At 38.8% G+C, this 17601-nt stretch overlaps 1 protein-coding gene across 2 annotated transcripts; it reads left to right on the top strand.

The window, feature by feature from the left end:
* The first annotated feature begins 1968 nt into the window (after nucleotides 1–1968).
* On the top strand, nucleotides 1969–16941 carry LOC118822826 (complement C1q tumor necrosis factor-related protein 7). 2 transcript variants are annotated; one of them, XM_036592128.1, is made up of 3 exons: nucleotides 1969–2358; nucleotides 10520–10786; nucleotides 15793–16941. In XM_036592128.1, the coding sequence occupies exons 2-3, from the start codon at nucleotides 10555–10557 to the stop codon at nucleotides 16419–16421; spliced, it is 861 nt and encodes a 286-aa protein (XP_036448021.1). In that variant the 5' UTR covers nucleotides 1969–2358; nucleotides 10520–10554; the 3' UTR covers nucleotides 16422–16941. The 2 variants fall into 2 exon arrangements, with proteins under 2 accessions (XP_036448021.1, XP_036448020.1); XM_036592127.1 differs by having other exon boundaries at nucleotides 1985–2358; nucleotides 10547–10786.
* Nucleotides 16942–17601: the final 660 nt, after the last annotated feature.

Here is a 17601-nt window from a genome sequence, read left to right as displayed (position 1 = left end):
TATTTGAGTGGTGGATCATTCTCAGCACTGACGTGGTGGTTTGTTAGTGTGTGAGTGTGAGTGGTGTAAGTGGATCAGACACAGCAGTGCCGCTGGAGTTTTTAAACACCAGCTTTTTTGGTCCACCAACCAAAAATATCCAGCCAACGGTGTCCTGTGACCACTGATGAAGGACAAGAGGATGAATAACACAAACTGTGCAGCAGCAGATGAGCTACTGTCTCTGACTTTACTTCTACAAGGTGGCACCAGCACGACACACACTAACAGGCCACCACCACATCAGTGTTACTGCAGTGCTGAAAATGATCCACCACCCAAATAATACTTACTCTGTGGTAGTGCACCTGTATGGTAAGTGGAGCTGATAAAATGGACAATGAGTGTAAATACAAGGTGACTGGTCAGTATATGTAAATATGATTGATGAAAAGTTTCAAATCATGTCAATATATGTCATTTTTTTATACAATAGTAATAAAGATTTAAATATTATAAACTAAACAACATATTTTTGATATTTTATAAAGTTTTTTAAATACAGATTATCTGTTTTCAGATGCTAAATCTACCATCAGAGTGACTTCGCCATGCACTCAGGGGTCTTGCATGCTATAAGGACTTTGCATGTAGGAGAAGAAACCTGATCAGGAATAGAGCATTTTAACCTATTATCTGTAGTTAATTTCAGAATAAACTGATTAGATTAAAAATGACATGAAATAACATTGAGCCACGTTGAGTCATTCCTTTTACTGCTGTGTCTGATCCACTCGTACCAGCACAACACACACTAACCACCACCACATCAGTGTTACTGCAGTGTTGAGAATGATCCACCACCCAAATAGTACCTGCTCTGTGAGGGTCCATGGGGGTCCTGACCACTGAAGAACAGGATAAAAGGGGGCAGAGAAATGGATGGACTACAGTCTGTAATTGTAGAACTACGAAGTTCACCTATATAGTAAGTGGAGCTGATAAAATGGACAATGAGCATAGAAACAAGGAGGTGGTCATAATGTTATGCCTGATCTATGTATGTCAAATATTGAATAAAAATCATCAGTTTTTAAGAGTATGTTTTTTAATTGTAGCACTACTGGTTCTTTTTTCCTCTGTTCCAACTGATCAGATGTCTTAAAAATAAATATTGTGCCATATCAGCCATTGTAATAATTTCTTGAATTATCACGATATTATATTTTTGCCATATCACCCACTTCTAATTTGAGTTATTGTGGAGAAAATTGATTATATTTGACTTTTACAAATTGAACATTAAATACAAAACCTTTTCTTGATTTGTTGCACTTCTTGAGATTTTGTCATTTTATCTCAGTGCTAAAATCTTTGAAGTTTGAAGTTATTAAAACATTTATAGTGCCAGTGCTAAATGCTCAAAAAGTTTATGTACAGCCTTGCGTTGCTCATCAAAACTTCTAATTTGTTATTTTTTGTAACTTTTATGACCATCCAGGTGAAAGTTGCAGATGTTATGTTGCATTCAGCAGTTAGATTATATTCATTGTAACACAGTAATGAAACGTGTCTTTGGACAAAAAATAGGTTAACTTGACCTGACATGTTTCAATAACAAGGTTTTTTCTTTACCTTAATCCCTAATTTTACTGTAATACCTCATTTATTATGACATTCCAGCTCTGGTAGATGTTCGTAACATGTGAGTGCTTGCATGCCTGGTGGGGTTGTCTTCAGCGAGAGTAGGGGATTCAGATGGCCTTATGTTCATCATTCTGGGTACATCACGATAAGTAATGGAAAATATGAGTTATAAGTTACACAGGACGAGCATATTAGCATCACTTCATACATGTCTCTGCAGCCAAACTGGTCTTATATTAATAAACACAGTGATTCCAAACTTTTGAAAGGCATTGTACCTGTATGAGCTCATTGATTCCTTTGAGTCTGAGCTCATAGGTGCTAACAACAGGGATTGAGGGCCTGCCTGTCTTCCTTCCTTGGGAAACTAAAGGAGGAGGAGGGGACGGCTGGAACAAGGAGTGGTGAAAACAACACGCTGAAGTTGAAACATGCAGAAATATTATGAGAAGCGGACAGAAAGAGAGAGACAAGAGGGGAATTATGCTGAACAGACACAGAGAAAGTGGCAGCTGATGCAGTTCTGGGGAAGTTGCCTTTACAGCGTGTGCTGCTCCAACAGATGTTGCAGAAAAGGAGTGGTAGAGGAAGAAAAATCCTACTGGAACTGGAAAGGACGGATAGAAAAGGCTGAAATGCCAGTGATCACATAGATGAAATCTACAACTGCAGGGAAAAAGCACCAGCAGCAGCACCATTGCAGCACCTTGGGTGACTACTTAATCTGAAAAGGTAAGATTTCCTTCAATCTCATAATGATGTGCTACATCTGACCCTAAAGGACTCTAAAAACACTTTGTTGGACATAGAGGTTCCGAGAATTACATTTGGCCAACATATTTTTTCTGTTTAACATTGTTCATAATGGATCTCTACCATCGTTTGGCCTCTTTTCACTTGGCTGTAGATACTGTTAAGTTGGCTGTGATTATGTCCATGTTGTAATAGGGAACGTCCAAGTCAACTGAACTACTCTGAGCAAGGACATAGCTCATTTGGGAATATGTTCAGAGGTTCATTGACCCACATCTTATTTTTTTTGAGTATTTTTTACAACCCTGTTTCCAAAAAAGCTGGGATGCTGTGAAAAATGTAAATAAAATCAGAATAAAATGATGTGCAAATCATTTAAACCCTGTATTTAATTGAAAGTAGTACAAAGACAACATATCCAATGTTGAAACTGAGACAATTTATTGTTTTGTGAAAAATATATGGCCATTTTGAGTTTGATGAATTTTTTAAACACCTTTCAAAAAAGTTGGGACGGGGCAACAAAAGACTGGCAAAGTTGTGTATTGCTGAAACAAAACCACTTGGAACATCTCACAGCTAATTAGGTTAATTGGCAAAAGGTCAGTAACATGATTGGGTATAAAAAAGCATCCCAGAGAGGCTGAGTCTTTCAGAAGTAAAGATGGGGAGGGGTTCACCCCTTTGTGAAAGACTGTACAGGCAAGTAGTGCAACAATTCGAGAAAAACTGTCAATGGAAAATAGCAAAGACCCTGGGGAGTTCATCATCTACGGTACATAATATCGTTAAAAGATTTGGAGAAATCTGTGTATGCAAGGCCCCCAGGTGGCACTGCATTAAAAACAGACATGATTCTGTTGTGGAAATTACTGCATGAGCTCAGGAACACTGCTGTTCACTCAACCATACAAAGAAGCAACTATACGTAAACAGGATCCAGAAAAATCACTGCCTTCTCTGGGCCTGAGCTCATTTAAGATGGACTGAGGCGAAGTGGGAAAGCGTCCTGTAGTCCGACGAATTAAAATTTGAAATTCGTTTTGGAAATCATGGATACTGTGTCCTACGGGCTAAACAGGAGAGGGACCATCTGGCTTGTTATTAGTGCACAATTCAAAAGCCGGCATCCACGATGGTTTGGGGGTGGATTAGTGCACATAGCATGGGTGACGTGTACATCTGTGAAGGCACTATAAATATTGAATGATAAATACTGGTTTTGACAACATTTGCTGCCATCCAGACGTCCTTTTTAATGAAGGTCATGAATGAAGCTTATTTCAGCAAGACAATATCAAACCACATTCAACAGCATGGCTCTGTAATAAAAGAGTCTGGGTGCTAACCTGGCCTGCCTGCAGTCCAGACCTGTCACCCACTGAACACATTTGGCGCGTTATGAAATGAAAAATACAACAAAGAAGACCCCGAACTGATGAGCAGCTGAAATTCAGTATCAAGCAAGAATGAGAAAACACTACAGCAATTCGTCTCCTCTGTTCCCCGAACACGTACGGAGTGTTGTTAAAAGAAGAGGTAATACAACACAGTGGTAAACATGCCCCCGTCCCAACTTTTTTGAAACATATTGCTGGCATCAAATTCAAAATGGGCTTATGTTTTTCAAAAAACAATAAAATTTCTCAGTTTTAAAATTTGGTATGTTGTCTATGTACTATTTTCAATTAAATACAGGGTTTAAATGATTTGGACATCATTGTTTTGCATTTTTATTTACATTTCGCACAGCATCCCAACTTTTTTGGAAATAGGGTTGTATTCCACATCGACTATTTAACCACTTACGTGGTTTTATGTACCAAAAACAGTCACAATTAATTTTTTAAAAATTTTTTACATTTTTTTTTTATTTCTCTGTATCCCTTTAGAACTTTTCACCTGGAAAACATTATTTAAGGTACACAATTAGACCTTAAAACCCCTGTTGTACCTTTGATGGTACATTTACATTGTTTGTACCTTGATGAACGAAAAATGTACCTGCATCATACCTTTATTTCTAACAGTGTAGGCGGAGCTAAACTGCTGTGGGCATATATATGTATTTTTGCTGCTTAGTTTACTCATGCAAAATTTTGGGCACCCCTGGTCAAATGACATGTTTTGTTGAAATAAGTGAACACATCGTCTACAGAGAACACACTTCTGTATATTTGTATGTACAATCACTGTTTATGTGTTGAATTTAACATATAGGGGGAGAAAATAAAATACCTATGCGTTAGAATACCTTGGAATTATCATATTGCTATATGTTTAGGTTTGTTGACTTCATTATGCATGGCTGCATGCTGGCGTAAGCTGTCAGGTTCCTGGTTTAATGTACATACACTACACTGTATATGGCTCCAGTCAATTTAGCATCTAGCGTCTGTTAAACCTGACAGATCTGTTTCTACAGCTGTCATGGAAACGCTGTGTGTTTGTCTCTGTGGACCATGTTCTGCTGTTACATTCTTTCCTTTCTGGCTTACAGCTGTTGGCTGTCATCTTTCAGTGTAATCGCCTTTACAAATAGAGTTTCATTAGCAAGTAACTGAGCGAGTCCCACTGCACTGTTCTGTCCTACATGCTATCATGGCTATGTTTGATTCATTTAGAAGGACCGATGCTGGACACATCCGGCCAAATGGCTGTGGGGTTGAGTCAAGTTGATCTGATTACATCTGATTTTACTACATTTATCAAGGCCGCTTCAATAGAACCTTATAAATTCTCAGCCTTAAAGGCTTATCAGTCATGGAAAGCCAGCAAACTGGAGTTATTCGTAAATTATCAGAGTGTCAAACATTAGCTTGGACTTGCTGGCAACTCAATTTTCACTTTATCACTAAAATGATGATGAATATGAAAATTAACCATTGCTACATCTGTGGTAAACATGCTGGCTCACGCCTACAGCAGGGCCATGAAAGCCTTAAGAGTGAGATTTTCCAGTTTAAAGATTAGGAAATCCCTCTTTTGATACTGTATCTTGAAGGTGAGAGGTATTTGTGAAAAACTGCAGTTGCTTTGGGGTGAAAACATGAGGGTAGGCTGTTTGAATTATTTTTTTTCTAATGCAGAAGGAAGCCAGACAGCTAACATTACAGCTAAGAAGCCGAATATAGCCTCTACATCAGTGGTACATTACTTTATCAGAGTAAGGTGATTCCCAAAGTTTGTATGATGATATTGTGGTGAGAAAACATAAAAAAGATACATTGCCATGCTTTAAAGTATTACTTAGCATGACCCACCAAAGTAAATATTAGATTTAGGCTTTAATTCTTTTTAGGTTTTAATTGAGACTACTGTGTAAAATCCATGTTTAAAATTTAGTAGAATTTTAACCATACGGAATTTCACAATGTACACTTTGATTTCAGAGCTATATCTCATATATTTTGCCTCAGAGAAGTACGTTCTACACACTGAGGTCATGTTGCATTTGGTGATCCTAGTGTCTGTCCTTCACCTTCAATTGAAAAAAGAAAAGAAAACTTTCTCTTTCTGATAACTTTATAGGAAAAGGAAAACATTCTTGACCCCTTTTCACAGTTGCTATACAGTACCATTTCCGCATGTTTTGGAGGTCCTTCAGTTGATCACTTTGATGACATTTCGATGGAAATGAGTATGATTTTTAAAACTGGAAGTGAACTAGATTTTTGTCTTCACTGGTGAACAAGCAAGTGAACATTTTATAAAAAGTGTTTTCTCGAGTTTGAATACGTTTTTTTTTATTGTGAGTGTTTTTTTGATATCAAGAAAGCTGACCAGTGTTTGTGGAGGGGTGTTTTCTCTCCCCTCCCATTTCACTCCTCATTGCTCACAAGCAGCTCAACACAGGGTCAAGACATTTCACACACACAGAGCCAACAGTGTCCTGGTTAATCTGATAACAGAATTACAGAGTTAAATATATGTATATAATTAGTTTGATTACATTAACTTAAAATATCCTCGTCAGCTCCCAAGTGGCGCAACTGTCTAAGCATTGGCCCTATCATCAGGAGATTACAAGTTTAAGCCCTGGTAATGCTACAGCCATTTGTGGCCAGCAGTCAAAGAAAGCACAATTGGCCTTGTTCTCTTTAGGTGGGTAGGATGCCCCCCCCGTCTCCCACCATCACTCGAAAGCTGATGCAACAGAACTGGAGGTTGGTGCTTTCCTCCAAGCACTTTCAGCTGTCCAATTACGTTGTGTTAGCAATAATTGGAAAAGATGCGCCGATTCACTCCACAGGTCTCGGAGGAAGCCTGTGCTAGCTTTTGCCCTCCTGGTGCTGGTAGCCTCGTGTGATTGGGGGAGTCCTAACTAGTGGGTGGAATCGGACACATCTAAATTGGAGAGAAAATTGGGGAAATTAAAAGCCTGTTTCTATTCTGCTGGAAGAATAGCCACTACGGGGCCTGCAGAAGGACAATTCTTGTATATCTGTTGATGTGACTTGAAACGTAAAAAAAAAATTCTGTATGATTTTTATTCATCAGGAAAAATCTTGTAAAAAGTTACATGGTTTTCTTATGACACAAATAATGTATCAAACAACTCAGACCTGACCTAAGGTCTCTTTTGCCTTTCATACATTCCTGAGTAGAGTTACATGGACAATAACACTAGATTCTTGATCTTGATCAGAGGCTTTATACATTATATAACCTGAACTCGGGTCAACCACTGCAAAAGACCCATAACTATGTTTTGCTTTGATATAATTATTGGATCCCTCTGATTCTGGACTGCATCACTAGGCAAGCCCTTGGAAATAATCAACACAAATGCCACAGCGTCAGACAGAGAGGGCTATGAGATCACACGTTGGGAAAAAGATGCTTCTCTGGGGACACATACCAACAAGGAAAGCCCTGAGAATTTCCTCAGAGTGTGTGTGTGGGCAGCTGAGAGTGTGCGTTTGCATTTTATGGGCAAACACATATTCCAGCACACGTCATCATTCTGTCCGTTACAACACACATCTGGCCATCTTGATGTGGCTTGCCAAGCACAAAGTGTGATGTGTAATCCTGTTTTGTCCCAGTGGACGCAAACTTCCCACTGAAAGCAATGTGCTGTTTTATAACAGGAACTAACAGAACAGTGGAGCCATGGCTTATGGGCTTGCATCTGTCATCTGGGCTAAAGTTCTCAGATTATCTCAGAACAGAACCGATGGTATGAGATTAGATAACTGTCTATGATTTATATGGACACATCTATCTAATGCCTTATACCAGGGGTCGCCAGTCTTATACAAGAAGGGTCACTTTGGCTGCAGATTTTACTAAACTTCAAATCCCTAAGATGATCATCAACATCTAATAGCTTTGTCCAGAAAACAATAGGAAAGATAGTTTTGTCCAAATCTATTTGAATAGTAATGTCTTATGAAATTTTATTGCTTTTTTGTGAATATATGCTCATTCTGAAATTACTACTATTACTACTACTACTACTACTACTACTACTACTATTAATATTAGTAGTATAATAATTTTGTAGGTAGTTTGACCAGAGGAGGATGGGTCCCCCCATGTGAGCCTTGGTTCCTCCCAAGGTTTCTTCCTCAGCTCTGAGGGAGTTTTTCCTTGCCACTGTCGCCCCTGGCCTGCTCACCTGGAGGATTTACATTTCATGTTAAAACTTTGTCTTTAATGGATTTCTGTGAAGCTGCTTTGTGACAACGTCAGTTGTAAAAAGCGCTATACAAATAAATTTGACTTGACTTGAAATTGATACATACAACACATTCCAAAAAACTTGCTACAGGACATTTTTATGCTAGGAACATTGTGAACAGCTATAAATTTCACAGTATAAAAAGAAGTGTCCAGGAAAAGCGAGAGTCTTTATGAGCAATGATGGGTCAGAGCTTGCTTTGCCAAAAATGCATCAGCAAAAATTTCAGCTTTTTAAAAATAATGTTCCTCAACAAAGGATTGCAAGGAATTGAGGAATTTCACCCTCTATGGTGCATAATAACATCAAAAGATTCATGGAATTCGGACAAACCACTGTGCATTTAGGAAAAGACCAAAAACCACAAATGAATGGGTTTGCTCTTCAACCCCTCAGACAGCGCTGCATTAAAAACTGGCATGCACTCTGTGATTGACATAACCACACGGGCTCAAGAATATTTTGAAACATGTCAAGAAACATTGTCCATCGCTGCATCCACAAATACAAGTTAAGACTGAACTATGCACAGCATAGTGTCAACAGCATCCAGAAATACTGCCAACTTCTCTGGGCTCAAGCTCAACTGAAATGGGCTAATGTACAGTGGAAATGTGTATTGTGGTCTGATGAGGTAACCATTCAGAAGAAGTAAAGGACCGTCCAGATTGTTACCAGCGTAAAGTTCAAAAGCCAGGGTTTGCCATGGTATGGGGTTATTAGTTGGGTAACTTGCACAACATATGCTGCCTTTTAGGCACTGTCTTTTTCAGAGACATCCATGCTTATTTCAATGTTACAACACCAAACCCAATTCTGTATACGTTACAGCAGCCTGGCTAGTCAGAGAGTGTAAGTGTAAGATTTTAGGGGCTTGGGTCCCCTATGCACTAAATGCCCAATGCAATTGTATCCCATTGCCCCTCTAGTAGTTATATAACTGATCAGAATGGGTTATCCTCCCTATGATCCCTACTGAACACCATTTCTGTGCAAGTCATTACTTCACTCTTTTCTCTCTGGATAAAGTTTATTGTTTTGAGGCATAATCATTGTTTGTCTAAGTTTGGAATGACCAAACTGTAAACTTGGCTCTTTCCCAACATTTCCCAGAGGTTTTGTGATCGACTCTTCATTTCAGTTCAGTTTATATTATTGCAAACTTATTAGTGCTTCTCACAACAGACAGAGGTCAAAAGGCCACTTGTTTCACAGCCTCACAATACGGGCAAAATATCCTATCACATTTATATTGTGACTTTGTGATTTTGTGCAATTGTGATTTGCCTTGCAATACATTAAAAATACAAACTGAACCCTTTAAGTGACAGGCTGGCTTGCATTACTTTTACCAACATTATCTACATTTATTGGATCATGTGAATGACTAGAATTATTAAAGCGTCCATAGAAACACTCACCAAAGAACATTTCTGATTGGTCAGGGTGCTCACAGCATAACAATGCTATGATGTTTTGGAGGGCCCATTTGCATATAAGCAATGATATCAGTAAGTCAATAATGTGATAACAGTTGACAAAAAATGTATTGTGCAGCCTTAGCCTGTTAAAGGAAACTAATCCATGAGATATGTTTGAAAAATGATCATCAGAAATATCAGGACTGAAAAAAGGAGACCCTGTCTTCACTGACCTGCAGTGGGTGTTTTTTAATGTTAGTCTTTGCCAATTCCCATTAAGTCACACCTGCCATATATCTATGGTGCAGGATCATAGACATATATAGAAAACTACATTGCTAATTATGTCACATTGTACACAGTGAAGCTGCTTGGCCATCATGTTGGTGCTCTCTCTCTCTCTCTCTCTCTCTCTGTCTCTCTCTCTCTCTCTCTCTCTCTCTCTCTCTCTCTCTCTCTCTCTCTCTCTCTCTGTACTGCACAGACAAATTCATAGACAAATGAGTGTCTATGGCCGAAATGCGAAACATATTCCCAAAAAATACAGATGTATAAAACAGTGTGGAGAAGAGAATGTACACAGTTAGCTTGGTGCTAACATTATATATTGATTCCTATAGAGATGCAAAATTACCAAAAGTCAGAAGTAAATGAAAAAATTCAGAAGCAAAAGAACGATTCTAAAAGCAAAAAATGAATCAGGAAAATCAGCAAATATAAAAAAATTAAAGCAAAAACTGGCAAAACGAGTAATAAATCTATACCCAAATGAGCGAAAATTATTAATAGTCTTTTTGAGAAAATACGTTTGACTTAACTCTCATTATATTTTAATGCTCAGTATTTTGCTTGTGAATTTTTTTATTTTATTTGAAATTTTTAGCACAAAATCAACTCATAGTTTATGTACAATGTAAAAGCAAAAATGTTCATGGTTGTGATGTCACATACTATAAGTATATATATGAATGTTGTGAACAAACTTAAAGGACAAAGTGTAGGACTGCATTGATGCGGCTTTTCTAATTTACAGGTCTGGTTTGGCTCTGTCCTTTCCCAGGTCTGAAGATGTGGTCAATAGTGGGTGTGATATGTTTGTGTCAGTGTGTAATTGGTCAGCTGTTGGAGGCCAAGGCGAAGGGATCTCAACCTCGATTCATCTGCAGCGTCCCAGGGCTGCCAGGGACGCCAGGAAAGCCAGGGCCTCCTGGGCCCTTGGGGGCCGACGGCCACGTTGGAATCCCAGGAAGAGATGGCAGAGATGGGAGGAAAGGAGAGAAAGGAGAGAAGGGGGAATCAGGTAATGTCACAGCCTAACAGCCTGCACACCACCCTACCAAACCTCTCTAGCAAATGAATGAATTATTTACTGGCATGTGTTCAAATGAGCTCAAGCCTTAGAGGGCAAAGTCACTGTCAGCAATAACAAAACCATGTTGTAATTTGGTATTAATTACTTCTCACTTGTAGTTCTTTGACACACAATAGTATTGTGTTGTGGAAAGAAAAATGTCATTTCTTGACACGTTGGATGCAGGATGTACATAGAATGTTAAAGGGGAATTCCACAGCTTTTTCAAAATGTCTGCAAAATTCACTCGTTGAGATGTAAGGTTATTCAGAGTGGTTTGATGTGAAATGGTTCCTTGTAGAGAAACTTACTTTCTCAGAATTATTTACAGTGGTGCTGATAGGAACTAGGGGTCACAATGTCTACAACACAAAGATAACCGTTTTATTTACTATCCATAATGACCAGTGAACCTACACATGTCTTCTGAGTTTTTATATATAATGTTAATAATGGCAAAATAGTTAAAAATCTATAAATCTATGACTATAGTTATAAAAGCATAGCTTTCTTTGAGGTCTATTTGCCTCACAATGCCCTGCATGTACCTCTCCACCATGAATGGCTTTAAAAGAATACACTTTAGGACAAAACCTTCTCTCAAAGCTAGCAAAAGGCAACATATTCACAACCATTTTATGTAATAAATTTCAGTACCTTTCTGGTTCCTATCACCACCACTGTGACCAATTCTGACTCTGCAAGTTTCTCTAGAATGGAGCATTTCACACCAAACCACTTTCAATTACTTAATCATGCAGAAATGTAGAAAAATCACTGGAATTTCTCCTTAACTGCAGAGATGCTGCTCTAACAATGGTGATATTAACTAGCAAACCATAAAATGCTAATAGAACTTCACATCTTAGATGTGAACAGCACTGCACCATCTTTATTCATTAGAATTAACATTAATGAGAGTTTTTCTATTTCTATTTTACTGAGAAGATGCTGCAAGATTATGACTATTGGATAAATACTCAAACAAAGTTGGGGGGAGTTCATAGAAACAGACTAATCAATTTATTGTATTATTATGAGATTGCATTAAAATTGAATTGTGTATTGTAAATTAAATATATAGCAAAACAACAATAACTCTACATTCTTAAGGGTTAGACTGTTTGCTATAACCATTGTGTTGATCATTAACTGACTCCCAAATTGATCAGTGACTCGTCTCGAACTGATTTAGTTCAGTACTGAATACAAACCCCAAAACGCAGAAAACAGTGTTTGTAAATCAATTTTGACTTGTATTTAAATGTAAACATTACAAAGACAAGATATGTAATGTTTTACCTAATCGATTTCAGTGTCTTATCAACATCGCTCATTCTGAAATATGCCTGCAACACATTCCAAAGAGTTGCAATAGGAGCAGCTTAAGATTAGGAACATTGTGAAATGTTCAGAAACTTCATAAACAGGTGATGCAGTCATGCTTGGATATAAAGGAGCATGTGGAAATGTGTATTGTGGTCTGACAAGTTAACCTTTCAGGTTGTTTTGGAAATGATGGACGTTGTGTTCTCCAGGCCAAAGAAGGTAAGAACGATCCAGATTGTTACCAGCATAAAGTTCGAAAGCCAGACTCTGTCATGGTATGGGGATGTATTAGTGCTCATGGCATGTGTAACAGGCACCATTAACACTGAAAGATACACTGGACCTGACCATCTACCTATATGAGCGTGTTGGACAATCCTTTCCAAAACCACAGGCATTAATATGGAGTTGCCCCTCTTTGCAGCTATAACAGCCTCCACTGTTCAGGAAAGCTTTCTACAAGATTTTGGAGTGTGTCTGTAAGAATTTGTGCCATTCAGTCAAAAGAGCATTTGTGATGTTGGACAAGAAGGCCTGACTCGCAACGTTCCAAATTATCACAAACGTTTTCTGAGGGGTTGAGGTCAGGGCTCTGTGCAGGCCACTAGAGTTCCTCCACAGCAACCTCATCAAAGCATGCCTTTATGGAGCTCGCTTTGTGCACAGGGGCACAGTCATGCTGGAACAGGAAAGGGCCTTCCCCAAACTGTTGGAAGAATATGATTGTCAGGCTCAGCCGAAACCCTGAAAAACAGCCTCATTATCCCTCCTCCACCCAACTTTACTTTACATGGCACTATGCATTCCAGTAGGTAGTGTTCTCCTGGCATCAACCAAACCCAGATGCGTTTATCAGACTGGCAGATAGTGAAGTGTGATTCCCAGAGAATATATTTTCACTGCTCCATTGGCGGCCTGCTTTACACCACTCCATCTGACATTTGGCTTTGTGTGTAACTTCTCAGCTATAAAAACACATTTCATGAAGCTCCCAACTCACTTCTAGTGCTAATGTTGGATTTGGAGCTCTGTAGTGAGTGATGCAACAGTGTATAGGCAATTGTTCTGTGCTATGTGCTTTAGCACTTGGTGTGAGTTTGTATGGTCTACCATTTTGTGGCTAAGCTGTTGTTGCTCCATTTTACAACATTAGCACTTACAGTTGACCAGGGCAGATGTAGCAGGGCAGAAATTTTATCAACTGACTTGTGGCAAAGGTAGCATCCTATGATAGTGTTACATTTAAAGTCATCAAGTTCTTCAGTATCACCCATTCTACTGTCAAGGATTGCATGGCTGTGTGCTTGATTTTACTTTACTTTTTTTTTACTTGCCTAATTTACTTTTAAAGTAAGTCAATGGAGCCAGCCTTTTTTCTGGTCATTTTGGGCCGTTTCTTTTTGTGCATTCATCATGAAATTCATAGACAATGTAAAAGGCAACAGACATTTTCAAATTATGTCAAAAACTGAAAAACTATAAAAATGGAGATGTGAGGTTTTCTTTCGACAACAGCGTTATGTTATAACAGAATGGGTGCATACTCAAGAGTGTGCAGGCACTAGACTGGCCTGCCTGATGTCTAAACCTGTTGCATCAAAAGGAATAGTGATGTGACACACGCCCCTGTGCCAACTTTTTTGGAACATGTTGCTGGCACCAAATTTGGAATGAGAATATATTTACCAAAAACAAACAAACAGACAAACAAAAAAGTCCATAAGGTAAAACATTAGATATACTGTTTTTGTTGTGTTTTCAAATTAATACAGGTCAAACGGAATTTACTAATCACTGCTTTCTGTTTTATAAGCATTTCACATACTGTCATATGATTTGAGGTAGGTACTTTCCATCTAAGCTGATCATGTCCCCATTTAAGACAGCTTGCTCAGCCTTTTTCACACTCTGTCCTTCACAGGCACAGCTGTTCTGGCAATGACCATAGAAAAGCATCACATAAAACCTTGCCTCTCTCCCTGATTGACATTGGCGTAATAATAACGTAATCAAATTTGTTCCTCCGCACTTGCTGAGTGACCTGTTCATCCTTCAGATGATCGTATTTCACGGACAATCTGATGCGTTAAGCGTATATCATTCTGAAACATGTACTACGTCACTTTCAACCACAATCAATCACTGCTGAACTTTTTCTCTCTTCTACATCCAGACCTGCTGGCAGAGCTCAAAGTCCCTCTAACAGATGGGGTTGAGGGATGCTCACAGTTTTTTCTGCTTACATGGTTTATCCTCTGCAAGAGCAACAAACAGGGTTTTGTTATAGAGGAGCTTATAATCTGCTATGATGACTGAAATTCCAGTGTTAGTGTAAGAGCAGTGAAACAGGGATTTAAGGGCCCAACGTTCTGCTTCTCCATGCAATGGGATCTAACTGCTCAATGTGTCCATGAGGGACAGGGATGCAGTCACATCGCCTGCTCAGAGGTGCGGCTAAAATAAGACTCCGCCTACAGACTAAAACTCTTTTTTGTTTTGGTAGTGACATGAAAAAGTGGGGCAGCATTTTTTGAATAAAGTTTTTTTTTTTTTATTAAACTATTTAAATCTTACAACTTCACTTTCAAAAACATCAAAAAGATCTTAAAACACCATCACTGAAACATTGAAAAAATACAAAAAAGATCAGTATTATTTTCACAATTTATTTATTTATTTATTTATTGATTGATTGATTGATTGCCACTAGCTGGCCTGATAGCCAACATTATTGCTATCACATCTGTGTTTATTAGTCCCTGCATGAGTGCATTTTTATTGCCATAGAGGGTCCCCAAAAGTTGTGTGATACATTGTACTGAGAGAACACGAAAACATAAAGAATACAGAATCAATTTCAGTTCTGTTAAACTGATGAAGCTGAGGAATGCAGTGCTGTACTACAGTATTTTACACAGCACCCCAGATGTTGTGACACATGGTAGTTGTAGGTCAGAATGTCCCTGTGACTGTGAAGCTGTTTCCCATATGATAAGCTACAGTAAAAGTACATCACTGCAAATCAATGAAATATTTTGGAAGAACTGGTTTGTTGGCAAATTGGCTTAACTAACCCATCCATGCTCCACCCAGGAATGTTTACTTTTATAGGTACTGTTGGGAGGTTTACAGAACACTGCAAAAATATCATTTAACCTACTAAGAAATTGTAGTGCACAACTCAGTGTTGGTCCAAATAACTCAATTTAATTTCAAATTATATTTACTTTGTATTTCTGTGAAATGTTAATGTGTTAGAGTGATCAGATGTAGTTTCTTCATGTAATTTTCATATTATGATTGTGGTTTTTAAGAGATAAACATAATTTACAGGCCAAGCTGAAAGTTCACAAACTTCAGCTGTTTTAATGTTACTAGCTAGCTAAGTTATCATCATAGTACGGATCCTGTCCAATCCTGTCCAACTTTACAACAATAACCACAAAAGAACATGGAGGTGGAGCATGTAAATAATTTTTTGTCACACCAAAAATTACATATACATTTTTTTGTGTATGTTTTTTTAATTAATACATTTCCTATGTGAATAATGTTCATAATAATCAAAATAATGGCAGAGGCATGATGGGAGTTGTAGTCTAATAGCTGTGCTTGTCTTGTCTCAGGGATTAAAGGAAGAGTGGGGCCAACGGGTAAAATCGGCGAGCGCGGAGAGAGAGGCCCCGTAGGAAAACGAGGCCCAGAGGGTGAAGGTGGCGACACGGGACCCCCAGGACCACGCGGACCCCGGGGAAAGAGAGGACAGAAGGGTCACCGGGGCCTGCAGGGCATCCCGGGTGTGTGCCGCTGCGGCAGCCTGGTGCCCAAATCGGCCTTCTCCGTGGGCATCACCAGCAGCTACCCGGCCGAGCAGGCGCCAATCAAATTCAACAAGGTTCTCTTCGATGAGGGTGGCCATTACAACCCGCAGACGGGCAAGTTCGTCTGTGCCTACCCAGGCATCTACTACTTCTCCTACGACATTACCCTGGCCAATAAGCACCTGGCCATCGGCCTGGTGCAGAATGGCCAGTACCGCATTAAAACTTTCGATGCCAATACTGGGAACCATGATGTGGCGTCTGGATCCACTGTGATGTACCTCAATCCAGAGGACGAGGTGTGGCTGGAGATTTTCTACAAGGACCAGAATGGCCTGTTCTCGGATCCTGGCTGGGCGGACAGTCTCTTTTCAGGATTCCTGCTCTATGCAGATACTAATTACCTGGATACACTGGCAGAGGACTACGCTTAGTAGCAAACAAAACATATCATGAAATAAGCACTATCCTGGGTTAAATTATTTTGGAGTATATTCTGAAAGAGACTGAGCAATTCAGACCATTTTTCCAAATCATTGACACATTTCTGCATAGTCCAATAGTTGAGATATAAACAAAGTCATTTAACTTAAAAAACAGATTTCTCGACAGTGGTGGTGATGGGAACCAAGGGTTGCAACATCCATAATGCAAAACAACCAGTGAACCTACATGTGCCTTCTGAGGTTTTATATGCAATGTTGATGGTAAAATAGTGGCAAATCTGAAAAAAAAAATTTCTTTAGGGGCCATTTTGCCTTACATCACCCTGCATATACCTCAGCACAATGAATATACTTTACACATATGTTTTAGGCTAAAAATATTAAATATTAAATATTCAAAACTAGCTGAAACAATGTATCAGCCATCAAGCAATGTATTCAGAACCACTTTGTTTAATAACTCCCTGTAAGGTACCTTTAGAGGCATTAAATGTATCAGACGTCTGGTTTCTATCATATCCACTGTGAACAACTGTGGCTTCCCCTAGAAGTTTCTCTAGAAGTTCCTCTAGAACTGAGCATTTTACCTCAAACCACTCTGAATGGCTTTGTTTACATCTTAACAGCTGAATTACAAAGACATTTTAAAAAATGAGTGGAATTTCCCCTTTAAGCTGTGCCAGCAAATCTAACTCCATATGAGGCCACAAGACTTTGAAGTCGTTCTTTTTGTGAAAAATTACTCACATCTAAGTCCAAAAATAAAATGATTACAAATGCTTCAATGAGTGGCAGAAATGCTTTTTAGTTTATTAAAGATTAAGGCTTTTACTAAAACACAGCACTAATCTGAGTAAGTTCTCGAGAGGCCCACAAATAAATACGTCAATTTTTATACACCTCTGGGCAAAGGAGGTGTTCACCTGTTCTCCTCCTTTGCCCCTCCCATTTTATTCATCCTGCATAGTTTGGGAACGATTAATTCTCAAAGTGTATGACCTTATTGGTTACCATTATGTCCTAATTAGCATATTCATTTTGGGCCATGTCGAGATTTGTGTGTAAAAGAGCTGTATCGTTCTTCATTTTCCGAAACCTTCGCTCAAAAAAGTCCCCCCTTATTTCCATTCTAGAGATGCGCTCATTAAAAAATAACTGGTTATGGGGT

This window comes from Colossoma macropomum, unplaced genomic scaffold (assembly GCF_904425465.1).
Source record: "Colossoma macropomum unplaced genomic scaffold, Colossoma_macropomum, whole genome shotgun sequence".
NCBI lineage: Eukaryota > Metazoa > Chordata > Actinopteri > Characiformes > Serrasalmidae > Colossoma > Colossoma macropomum.
Note: the sequence above shows the minus strand (reverse complement) of the source record. Positions and strands in the feature narration are given on the sequence as shown.

Excerpts from the sequence above, each read along its gene's own strand:
- LOC118822826 (XM_036592128.1), top strand. The coding sequence starts at position 10,555 with ATGTGGTCAATAGTGGGTGTGATATGTTTGTGTCAGTGTGTAATTGGT. Across the intron at positions 10,787-15,792 it reads AGGAGAGAAGGGGGAATCAG|GGATTAAAGGAAGAGTGGGG; the intron begins GTAATGTCACAG and ends GTCTTGTCTCAG.